General features: G+C 37.0%; 1 protein-coding gene across 3 annotated transcripts in view; it reads right to left on the reverse strand.

The window, feature by feature from the left end:
- The window catches only part of LOC116723025 (FERM and PDZ domain-containing protein 4), a 40,574-nt gene that overhangs the window by 19,785 nt on the left and 8,289 nt on the right, over positions 1 to 12,500 (reverse strand). For 2 of the 3 annotated variants that reach the window (XM_032567539.1, XM_032567542.1), the window contains exons 2-4: positions 7,648 to 7,764; positions 1,163 to 1,323; positions 797 to 899 (exon numbers count right to left, since the gene is read on the reverse strand). In XM_032567539.1, coding sequence (XP_032423430.1) covers positions 797 to 899; positions 1,163 to 1,323; positions 7,648 to 7,764 — 381 coding nt within the window. Of the gene's footprint in view, positions 1 to 796; positions 900 to 1,162; positions 1,324 to 7,178; positions 7,479 to 7,647; positions 7,765 to 12,500 lie in introns of those variants that run through there. The other variant, XM_032567541.1, reaches the window with a different exon arrangement.

Here is a 12,500-nt window from a genome sequence, read left to right on the forward strand (position 1 = left end):
CTTTAGAAATAGGGTACAGAACTCCTTCATCCAGAGGGAGCTCAAAGTACAGCTGCTTCTCCTCTGCATCAAAAAGAGAAAATTGATGTAGTCTGATCATGATGCCAACTGGAGGCTCCATGTTAGAGGTTTACAGTGGAAATTAGACTGTGTAGAAAAGCCCAGTGCAGATCCAGATCTCACAGGACCGACTGCATCTCCATACCATGATGCCTGGGTTTCCCACCATGGAGCAACTACTCCCATGACACCCATGATCTCAAATAAGCAGAAGGCAATGAATGAATGAATGAATGAATAATCTGAAAAAATAAAGTGTGGTTAACAGAGAAATATTGAGGACAGCAGAAAAGTGCATGTGCCTGACATTTTTTTCCCAAGGAAGTATATTGAATTAACTGAGAAAACCCATTCAAATCCATCAGATCAGTGAAGCATAGGCCACATACCTTATTACACCACTCATATAGCAGTAATTCACAGTCAATGACTCAGGTGTATCAGTGATTAATCTATTGAAGTGCTCCAAAACATCCACATCACAACACAACTAAATCACACTGGATGGCACAGCTGGTTAGAGTAATGTGCATACATCAATTCAGTTGAACATATCCCTTCAGAATTATATCCACAAAACACAAAACATGATAGTGTCAATAAACAGATATGAAGGATATATTGTCTTAAAAGCCCAACAGTGAATAATATTAATATCAGAATCCTCATTAAAGTAAAATGTTTTTGTTGGTATGCAATTATCCATGACAGTTGTGACACAAGGCAAATGTCTTACCTGACAAGGTCGATAACCCTTTCCCTGGGTGCTGAGCTGACTGGCTCATCATTAATCATGATGATCTCGTCCCCGGGGATCAGCTTGCCTTCAGATGGACCCCCTGCCACAATACACCAAACAACACTTCAGGCACACACGTGTTGTTCAGAACGCTCTCCATTTTCTAAGTGTCCTGTCTTGTGGCCAAAGCTGTAATGAACTCTTACTCATCGAGGGCTGTTAAAAATCACTGAATCATCGGCGTAAATGGGTTTTCCTCCAGGCTACTACATTTTAGGTGTATTTCATCTCGTGATGTGACTGTGGACTGAATGAGTCAGGTTATATGGAGAACTCAGTGTGCAGGTGGGTCATTCTCATTACCTGGAGTAACTGAGCGGACAACCACAGGTTTCTCGCTTCCTGCCACAAATCCGAAGCCAAGCACAGGGTCCCGCCTCATCTCAACCTTCCGGGGCGCGGGGGGCACAAACTTGTCTCCGTCCAGACAAACTTCCTCCAGGGAGTTACTCTGGGAGACGTGACTGGAGAAAGAATTAAAAAATATTCCCTTGTCAATTCTGCTATTTAATTAGCTTACTATAAGACTTTATAGTACATTGTTTTCTAAGATAATGTAGTGTATTTACATTTATTATAAACGATTAATTGTTGCTTCATGTATTCTTTAGGTATTAGGTATCCATGATGGCCAATCATTTCATAAGTTGATCAGTATTACTTTGTAGCACTATAATGTAGCAATTATCTGTGTACCGTACATATACTGTACATACACACACAAACACCAAAACATACCAAAGCTACAAACCAAAACTCAATTGTTTCACATCCTTCATCTTTTTTTATCAGTATATTTTATAGATACCTCCCACTCGTACCCACTGTAAAAGATTACTATTTCTAGCATTTTAAGTTAAAGAGATGTGCATAACTGAACACAAAGTTCACATATTGTGTGCTATAATTTTTACACCATTTGTTCACTCTCCCTGGCTGCAGGAGCGGCAGCAGCAACTCTGCATGGTGCCAACAGTGCTGGTTAATTAAAGCTCTGGGCCGACAGTGTGTAATTCACAGTTATTCTTAACACGAGTGATATTCACAGCTAAATACCAACAATTAATCTTTCATGGCACAAAGACACAGTCAGATCTGTCATTTGGATTTGCAATGTCACAAAAAAGCTGCAATGGGAATAAGTTTAAAGATGTTAATTGATTGTCAGAGAAAAAAAATTGGGGGATGATTTCTCTGCTTCATCCAAGAACAAAGGTCATGTCACATGCCATTACAATGTCAAATGTAGATGGTGCACAGAAAAAAACCTAGAGTTCTGACGTACAATAATGAATGTAAAAGAACAAAATAACCAACAAAACCTGTCAATAACTTGGCAGTTCTAGAACTGGGTGGCCATAATCTTTATAGCGAGGTAAACCTCAGAAGCAGCTCGATAAATCTTGATCTGCATACATTTCTAACAGTGCAACATAGCATATGATGCTGCTATTTGTTTCATAACTATATTTGTTCAATCTGAAGATGATCATCCAATCCTTAAAGAGGGACAACAGCAAATCTTTTATGGTTATTACTGGAGTGTTTGATAAGATTATGCTTTTTCCCTGAGTCCAAAATGCAGTTTTTTATTACAAATTAGATTGTTTCTGTTCCATTCACTACTCCTATTTTATTAGGACTCAAATGAACAACATTTCCAGTTTGTATGGTTGTAAATATATGATTTACCTTAAAAATACTCAGCAGACACTGATGAAAATGAAGCTCACTGACTCACTGATGCTGACAGTAAGTTGCTTTTTTCTGTTTACATTAGTTAACCAAATAGCTAAAAATATCTGGCAACTCATTATTGTTAGTAATGTTAACCATGAAATTTGTTTATTAGTGGATTCCTACATTTTTATAAATATTCTTTATGTTTAGAAAATAATACTTTCTATTCTTACATAAATCTATTGTTTATCTTGTTATTGTAGGAGCAAAAGTAGAAGTATATGTATCCACCTTTCACTGCAAATATGGGTGCAAGTCTCAGCCTGCTTTGTACATCAGAAACTTAAATTTTACCAAATTTTTCTTTGAAAAATAGTTCAACCTCAGTTGAACTGGACGAAGAACATCCCTGAAGATCAATTTTCAATGCACTGAACTTCCAATCAGTTTTGACCAGCTTCCCTGTCTCTGCTGAAGAACAGACTCTCACATCCTGATGCTGCCACAACCATGTTTCACTGTGTACTCATGGAGATGGTGTAGTCATTACCTGCCATGCAGGTATGTGTTTTCTATTCAAAAAAGTTAAATCCTGGTCTTCATCTGACAAGTCACCTTATGTCACATAATTGTTAAGTCAAATATCTCACCTGTGGCAAACTGTAAATGGGACTTCCAACAACTTTCCTTCCACAGTGTCATTCTTCTTTGCAGTGAAAAGGCTTAAATTTTACACAGAATAATTTCATGAGTTATCAGAAACTATAGTTCTGTTGCACTCCACCATAACATGAAAGAAAAAAATGAATATTTTACATTTATCAAAGTGATTATGGTTTATATTAAACTGCTGAGAGTTTGAGAAAGTAATTTTTTTATTTTCAAGATGTTTGATGTTTGTGCATTTTGAGATGACTTTCAAAGTTGATGTTAATAAAAACATTTTAATATTTCTAATGTGACAGACAACAATATGGATTAAAAACTAAAATTAAAGTCAGAATTTTTTGATTTAGAGCTATGATTTTGTAATATTTGCAGAATGCGGTTTTGTATTATTTTACTTAATAAAGAGGCAAAAATTTGAATGTCTCTGGACTTAGAACAGTTTCCTACTTCATAAGCTCATCTTTTTTAAGCATGTTGTATATCTTTGTTTTTTCCCTCTATGCCTGCACTGCAATTTCCACAACAGAGGCATGTCTGTTTTTATTTCAGTGCTGCCTGAAGGTTTAAAGATTACATCTATTAGGTGCAGAATTTCAGTTTCTCTCCTATGACATTTCTCTGTTTTTCAATTCTATTATTTATTCAGTTATCCTTCTAAACAATGAAATAACCAAAGCCTTTGCAATTACAGAGAACTAGAAATGTTATTCTTTAGTTATTCAGGTTTTGGCTTTTTATAATGAGCAAATTTCATGGGAAAAGGAATTAGTTTATTGCCCAAAATAAAAACTCTTTTTAAGGAGAAACCTTGAGGCATAACAGCGTCACTCGCAGGCAGACATACTTTCAAGGTCTGTCTGCCTGCAACAGATTTTAGTTGAACAAATTGGGAGCTTGTAAAAAGACAAAACCCTTGTATCAATGATACAGCATGGATTCATCAACAATACAAAAATTTGCATTAATTTTACTGACATTAATATAATTTAGAGAAATGTGCTATGTCATATTTTTCAGCATCAAGAATCCTTAAAAGAACCATTATAGCTCATAGGTTTCAGAAATAAAAATTGAACAGCATGTTTAACTTGCAATGTGCTGCCATGGAGACAAAAGTTTCAAACATAGAAATAAAACAGTGCGATTTTTAAGCAGCCTTATTTACAATTTAAAAATGGTGTGATTGGAATGGTCATATGTTGGCAAATTTTCATGACTTAAAAGTATTGTACTTTGAAAGTACATCCTCTAACACTGCTAAATAATACAAAGAAATGTGTCCCCCATTAAATAAATACCATGCTGTGATTCTCTCTTTATATAGGAACAACAGTTGCTGCAGGATATGGCTTGAAATTATACAAAGAAATAAAATGTATGTAGAAAGAGAGTTAGTTTTTGCTGTAGAGAAACAAACTCAGCAGCTTGTGCACAGATCAAAAACATATGGACTTGTGCATTCAGGAAGAGCACTGTTCTGTCCCCTCCAAGGCCACCTGCTGAACATGGCTAGGTTCCCATTGTGCAGACAGCCATGCATCTAATGCCCTCTAATCACACCCATTATCTACTAGCATAGCTCCACAACGCTTTCTACAGAAATCACAAGCCATGCTAAAGGTTTTTATCATGAATAAGACGGACAAAAATAGGGAGCAGGAAACACTGGTCTGATGCACTGTGTACAGAGTGTATTTCCATGTGCTCACTTGCTGGATTCTTGCTGTTTTCGGGGTAGCAGAAGAGGAAAGTAAGCCTATAACCAAAGCAATATCCTGTTTTTCTTTCCTCAAAATCCTGCTTTAATTAGGTTCTTAATGTCATGTTTCTTTCTCATGAAATGAAGCCATGGTTTAATATTTTTTCTGCCTTTTCAGCTTTGTCTATAGGCCTAAGTGAATTATATAACATGTTGAATTACCGTACTTAAAAATTATGCACACTATATTGTACAGAAAATAAATAAATATAAATAAATAAAACTTGTCTCTAGGTAAGTAGTGTTAATGCTCTGCAAAGTGTACCATGTGTAACCATTACATGTCATCACAAGTTTCAAAATATTTTTTACCTAACAGAAAGGCAGCTGCACATTTCATTCTACTGCACTGTAAAAATGAATTATATTGAGTCATATATTGGCCATTACATAAAATTTTAATTGAGCATAGTTTGTAAATATAATGTTCAACTTTAGCCACTTTATTTTGTAACAAATTCTTTTTTTTATTAGAATTTAACTAGATAGGTTGGATGGGTCGGCTGTTATTCTCAATCATTATGTTCATGTCCAGCAGAAAACATGGATTTTATGAATTCTTTAAAACCCCTTGACAGTGATAGTAACACAATTACTTATATATAAGTGTTTTGAGGGTGACAGTTACGGGGTTAAAGCAAGAACGTAGGTAGTTTAGTGTTAGCACTAATGCCAAAGTCAAACTTGCTAGTTTGACATCTTACCAATGAGGCAGTTGTAGGAAGTGAATAGTGCATCTAGATAGTGGAAAAGCTAACATGGTACGTTGCTGGAACAGATTTAAACTGTTTATATCTTCAAAGTGGGGCTGCACAGTGGCACAGCTGGTAGCACTGTTGCCTTGCAGCCTGGGTTCAATTCCTGGCCCGGGGTCTTTCTGCATGAAGTTTGCATGTTCTCCCTGTGCATCTCCGGGTACTCCGGCTTCCTCCCACAGTCCAAAAACATGATTGTCAGGTTAATTGGTTTCTCTAAATTCTCGTTAGGTGTGTGTGTGTGTGCATGGTTGTTTGTCCTGTCTGTCTCTGTGTTGCCCTGCGACAGACTGGCGACCTGTCCAGGGTGTACCCCGCCTCTCACCCGAAACGTTCGCTGAAGAAAGGCACCAGCACCCCTCCCTGCCCCACTAGGGACAAGAGTGTACAGAAAGCTTTAAATGAGGGAAAAAAATGTCCATGCCACAGTATCTGAATTAAATTTTAAAATTTGTTTACAGCTTTAAGTAGTTTAGAGATAATGCTTCTGGTGAGATCAAATTTGCTTTCAGGCTAACACTGAAACAGTAACACATTTGTTAGGAAAAGGTTTTCATGCCTCCTCTTAAAATGGATTTGAAAGATTTAATATTTAATTACCATATTATGGCTAATAATTTTTTTCTTTTCAAGGACAAACCAGATGAACAAAATCATTTTTATTGTAAAATTTTGTAAATCTGACTGAGAGCAAAATTGCTATTGAAAATAGCAATATCTACCCTAATTTATTGGTAAAAATCGAACAGTTGGTTTTATTAGTTTGATACTAATGAATAATGAACGCATTGTGCTAATCAACTTTTCAGTATATTTTTGTATTGGTCTCTAAAGTACACCCCAATTTGCAAAAAAAAAAAAAAAGTGTCAAACTAAATATTAAACCCATAGTACTTTATTCATGCGCTCATGTCATGCAGACTTGGCATGTGTTCCGTTGAGAAAAACACAAGACTTTAACATCAGCACCCGGGAGCCAATAAATCCCAAACTCAGCCTCAGACAGTTTCAGGAAGAGATGTTTGATTATTCATGAGTCTTCCTCAAATTTAGAAAGCAGAAGCTGGAGCCAAACAAGCCTCCATGATCTGTCTCATGCAGACACACTCGGCATCCAGCGCTTTCACTGCTCCGTACTTCTTATATAACTCCTCTGACATCACGCTTCTCGTGCTACGACCCATGTGTGACAAGTGCTCTACTCCTCTTTTGAGAATCATTTCTAATATTAGCTTGTTTGGATGCATTTGAAACAATAATCCACACTTCTGTCGTATTGTACGTTTTAGTAATGAATTAAAAATCATTAACATTGTGTGTAAATAATTTACAGAAGAGGTATGCATGCACAGCAGTCATTTTCTAGTACAATACACCCAGCTAAAGAGAAAACACTCACTTGTTAAACTATATTGCACATAGACAATTAAAAAAAAAAAAGCAATATTGTTTTTACCTGGCTGGACAGATTGCCTGAAGTGCCACTTATGAAGGATCAACTACGTTGATAGCATAATAACCCAATTTTCTCTTGTAAAAAAAAACAAGAAAAAAAAAAAAACAATACATCATGCTGGTTAATTTGATCAACCGCAGCAGCAGAATACACACTCACACCCTCTAAACTCCTCTTCTGCATTTGGGAGACTGCATAAGAAAGTATAGTGGGTGTATCGGAGCGAGAGAGAGAGAGAGAGAGAGAAAGAGAGATAGAGAAAGAAGGAGAGAGAAAGGCAGTCAGCAGGGGCAGTGAGTGCGTGCAGCAGTGGAGGGAAGAGAAAAAAGAATCAGTATTCTGAATGCACTGATGGAGACAGTGTGGAGGCAGTGACGTGGCCGGAATAATCACAGGTTGGCAAAGCGCTCATGAAACATCTGGGATGGAGAGAGCTCCCCCTCTGTTTCTTTAAACACAGGGCACTTACTTGATGTAGCAGTCACGCCCCTCTCTGATGGTGCCCATGTCCCATCCATTTGGGGGTCCTTGGGAAGCACTCCAGGTCCCTGACGGGGGCGGCCAACCAGAGGATTTGGTCCTGTGGCTGCAAAGGTGCAGAACATGAAAAGAACTACGTGAAACCCTGAAACTGCCTCTAAATAGGGGAGAAAATTAAAACTTTTAAAAGAGCTAGAAACAATATCCAATCATTTAAAAAAATATAACATTATAAACATCCCAAAAACAGATCGCACTGACATGAAAGAGTCCCAGTCAAGTACAAGGGGGTTTCTGAGTCCAATGTGACAAACAATGTTCCATAGGCGCAGTTCAGTGAGTGAATACAAATCAAATTAATTACATAAGCTCGATCCAGGCAGAGTTGTCATGCCCCACTCCTATGCTTCAGAGGCATGGAATTGGCTTTATTTGTGGATGTCAATGCGGTCTTTAAAACATAAAGCACACATGAATCTTCTTCTTAGCCAGTTTTTGTTTTAGTGACTCAATCTTAAACTGATCTGATAACCTTTCTTGGAAAACAAGGAAACTTATTGTAGCCACTCAAATACTATCACATCATTGTCTGATTTTGTTGACAAACCCAAGCTATCCAGAGTCATTTCTTTGAGCCACAATTAAGTGGAGGCTTTCCAGAAAAGTGGGATGGGTTGGAACAAAGTCGTGTCTTTTTTTTTTGCATGCACCCCCTCCTTTTTTCCTTTTATCACTGCCTTTGTGTCTGCACACTGGTGATGCTGGAAAGTGGTGGCAGAAAGTTATGTCACTTCAAAGGCTTGTCTGCCATGTAACAGGGCTCTTCACATTTATTATTCAAAGCTCCTTTTTCTTTCCCTCTAAAATGTTTCCCCCAGTTACAGTACCAATGCTAATGAATTGTGCGCAGCTGTCTTGTATATTTACATGAGAGTGTGTCTCGTTGTAGTTTATGTTCATATGGCAACTTTATGCGACATCAATAAGAATCCCCGGTGTATTATGCGAGATTATAATAATTTTCCATAATCCTCAAAGATATCTTCAGTAAAACGCCGTGGCTATAAAATTCTACAACTCTTAAATACCCTTGACTATTGCAAAAAAAAGAAACACTTAAGAGAGGTTGTTTGGATTAGAACCATGGCTGATTCATTAAAAGGAAAAGAAAGTCCATATAGTGAACATGCTGTTTTCCTAGCACATCCATTGTTGTACTTTGCTGCCCCATCCATTTGTTACGTCATCTACTGTAATTCTTTACTATCAGGAAGTCACTAAATGCAGTTAAAAGAAATGCTTTAACTCACACTGCAGAAAGAGTTTTCTTGAAAATTAAAATGATATATCAATTTATTTTTATTTTATTTTTTTGCTTTCAGACTGCAACTTTACTGGTTTGTTCATAGTTTCTAAAGGTAAAATGGGAGGCAGATCTTTTAGTTATCAGGCTCCTCTCTTGTGAGACTCACTGACAGTTTTTGTCTGTGAGGCAGACACCCTGTCTACTTTAAATACTAGGATAAAAACATTCATTTTGATAAAGCTTATAGTTAGAGTAGCTTAGGTTATCATTAGCAATCTCTGTAGTTAAACTACTATATAAGCTTAGGCTACTGGAGAACACACTGACCACTTCTCTTTGCTCTGCTGTTCTTCTCTGCAATTTCGCATTATTTGCTGACATTTCAACTTTAAGCTTTATATTGTTTCTGTTCTTTTTTTACTCGATGTAGAAACTATCTCTGATCTGGCACTTTGTTTAGCTGTGACAGCTTCCTGAAGGGGGACATTGGCTGAGCTACTGCTGCCAACAACTTTACATTCTCCCTCTATGATGCCCTTGGTCCTGTCTTTCAGTATTTAACCCTGTGTCTATCCTATACAAAGATGTTGGCTGAGCTTTTGCAGCAACTGTATGTCCTTTCATTTATCCTATGTACTTTAAAACCTGCTCAGGGCTAATCTGGTAAACTGTGCTTCTCTCCCAGATGAAGCCACTAAAGGAGCTACTATGGCCATTAACTTCTTTTTTTCTCTAACACACAAAGTACAACTTGATCAACGCTTATGTTTCTTTTTTGTGTGTATGCTCTGTATTCTCAAGCCTCCAATCAGTCCTGGCAGATGGCCGATCACATTGAGCCAGGTTTTGATTGTGCTGAAGGTTACCTTCTGATAAACAGTAGTTTTTCCTCTCCACTATTGCTGCATGCCTGTTCAGTGATTACACAATGGAAGCGATTGTCCACTGTTGCTACATGCTTGACCACATGGAGTAAATGCTGCAAGTCAAAAATTTGATTAAATCTGCTGTGTTTGCTTAGAAAGAACTTTTTTTTTAAATAATAATGTAATAAATTAACTTGACTACACTGTTTGATAACTAGGATCAGTTGGAGTGTATTTATGGTTGAATTTACTTTTTTTATTACATTGTCTTGAGATTACATGTTTGAGATTAATTATATAGGTAAACTAAATTGAACTGAACTCTCAACTCTTTGTGCAACGTAAATGCAACTCAAGTCCAAGTTTCAGACTCAGTTTCCAATCTCGTTGTGAGAAATGTTAATGCCCATCTGTGCCTTTAAAAAGCTGTCAGTGTTCTACTTTCAGAGTCCTCTAAACAGTCCAAGCAATCTGATTTCTTTCCCACATCAGTGGTGTTGGTATGTTGATATGGATTTATTTGACCCACAGTGCATTAATTCGATACAGATTACAATGCCGTATATTTAGAACTGCTCAAATCAGGATGTCAGACACTATTAGCTCTATGACCATCTCTGTCATAAGTCTCAGAACTGTAAAAACAACCATGCAAACTCATCCAGATTAAAATAAAAAGTTCCAGCATGTCCTCACAATGATTGAAATTTCCAAGTTGCAGAATGTAAGACAACATCCTTGCAGGGTTATGTTTGACATTTCTCCCAAGGTCTACAACATAATAAAGTATACTTACAATTTCAAATGACGTCACTTCAGGATATGTTTATAATCCAAAAAAAAGGTGTCCCAGAAAATCAGTTTTCTGTCTCTCTGGGCCCCAATGACTTTGTAATGACCCTGCAGTCAAAGATACAATGATCTTTGATTTATTTTGTCTGCACATGGGAGGCCCATCATGCCACTCAGTCGCAGCAGTCCCTTCTAACCAAGAGGCACAGAGGGTTCACCCACTGGCGGACAGTGAAACTGATCTTCTTCATCAGGCATTAATAAATAATACCTGCACAGTCACATCGGACTAAGTAATCAAGCTCTAAGTAGGCAAGCCATGCTACACAATTCATGAACAGGTTACCCAAGAGTCATTGCACGACAATTAGAAGTAAAAGGGGAGCTAAATGTAGGTCAGTGGGGAACTTGTTAAACTTAAAAATGCTTGATGGCATTATGATATGCGATATTTTTAGATCCTACTTGTTGATTTGCTGTAATAGCTAGACAACCATATTTAAAAATATTAAGGCCAATAGGGAAAAAAAATCAACCTCCTTGTTTGAAAAAAAAAATTAAATACATCAATATAATTTCTTTGCAATCACAGCAGAAAGCAGATTTTTAATATTTAAAACTAAATATGATTCTTTTTTACATGTATTCATTCATTTTAATATCTTATAATAGAAAAAATAACTTATGTCAAAGTGTTTGAAAAAAAGGGAGATTACTTCTCAGACTTTCACACAGACTGCATCCACAATACCATTATGCTTCCTTAATCAAAGACGTTCAGTTTAAACCTCCATGTTTTTCAACACATGCTTGTCACAGAACAACCATAAAGGGTGCATATCCTAATCGTGAAGGGAGTGATAATACATTATAGAAAAGGCGACTGCTTGGAGGAGCAACATTCCAACACAGACACTCAAGTTAGTTTGAATAATTCACACCGACAATCTCCACAAGGGCTGGCAATATGAAACCCTGTTCCGGCAACAAATGTCTGCCGTAAACCCACGGAGAATGCAATAAAGCTGTTCTTTCATGAGGTATTCAGAGCATTATTTCCTTTGACAAGTGCTTCGCGTCAGTGACTCCCATCTGCACGTAGCTGCAAGTGATGTTTATGTGCTGATCGCCAGGGGGACCAAACCATGAATTCCCTTTTAAGTTTCCCGGCATGCACTTGGGAAGGACAAGGGAATCGCCTGAGGTCAAGAAAGCCACAATAAACGCAACATTAGTTTGCATGGCCATCATATCTGAAAGATAAAAATACTCTCATCCCATGCAGCTAATTACATTTTATTGAACTCATGTTTCAGGAATGATATTGAGGACAGCTTACTCAATATCCAGTCTCTCAAAATAAAGAAGTTAACATTCTGTTATCATGCGTGTGAATGTCTTGCTATGTTTGGGAATTTAAAAACATTTAAATCCTTAGATTGTTCTTTTCTTTACTTTTTATGGGATGAAATAGCCATACGACATCCAACTTCAATAAGTTTAGAAACAGGAATTGAGATCATAATGTTAATTGGATACACATATTTTACAATCCACAGAGGTCTGACATTATGCATGCAGGCTCAAATGCATATTTTTATCCCCACTATTTGGATCAGTGTCTTTAGGAAGTTGCACCTTGACCACTCGTACTTTATAGCCTCAATAGGCTTTTGCTATAATATTTGAGCAATTTTAGATATTCAAGAAAATTTCCTCACAGAAAATCTTGAAATAAATCTTTTCACATATTTTTCATTGATTTTCCGTCGAAATGAGGTAAGGGTCATTCTAAAAGCTTAATTTCAGTCGGTTTCCCCTATTCTATAAGCAGTTTTCTTGTGAATTTGGATTATTGTTCTGTTGGCAGCTTAAATA

The sequence above is a fragment of the Xiphophorus hellerii genome, chromosome 7 (assembly GCF_003331165.1).
Source record: "Xiphophorus hellerii strain 12219 chromosome 7, Xiphophorus_hellerii-4.1, whole genome shotgun sequence".
Taxonomy (NCBI): domain Eukaryota; kingdom Metazoa; phylum Chordata; class Actinopteri; order Cyprinodontiformes; family Poeciliidae; genus Xiphophorus; species Xiphophorus hellerii.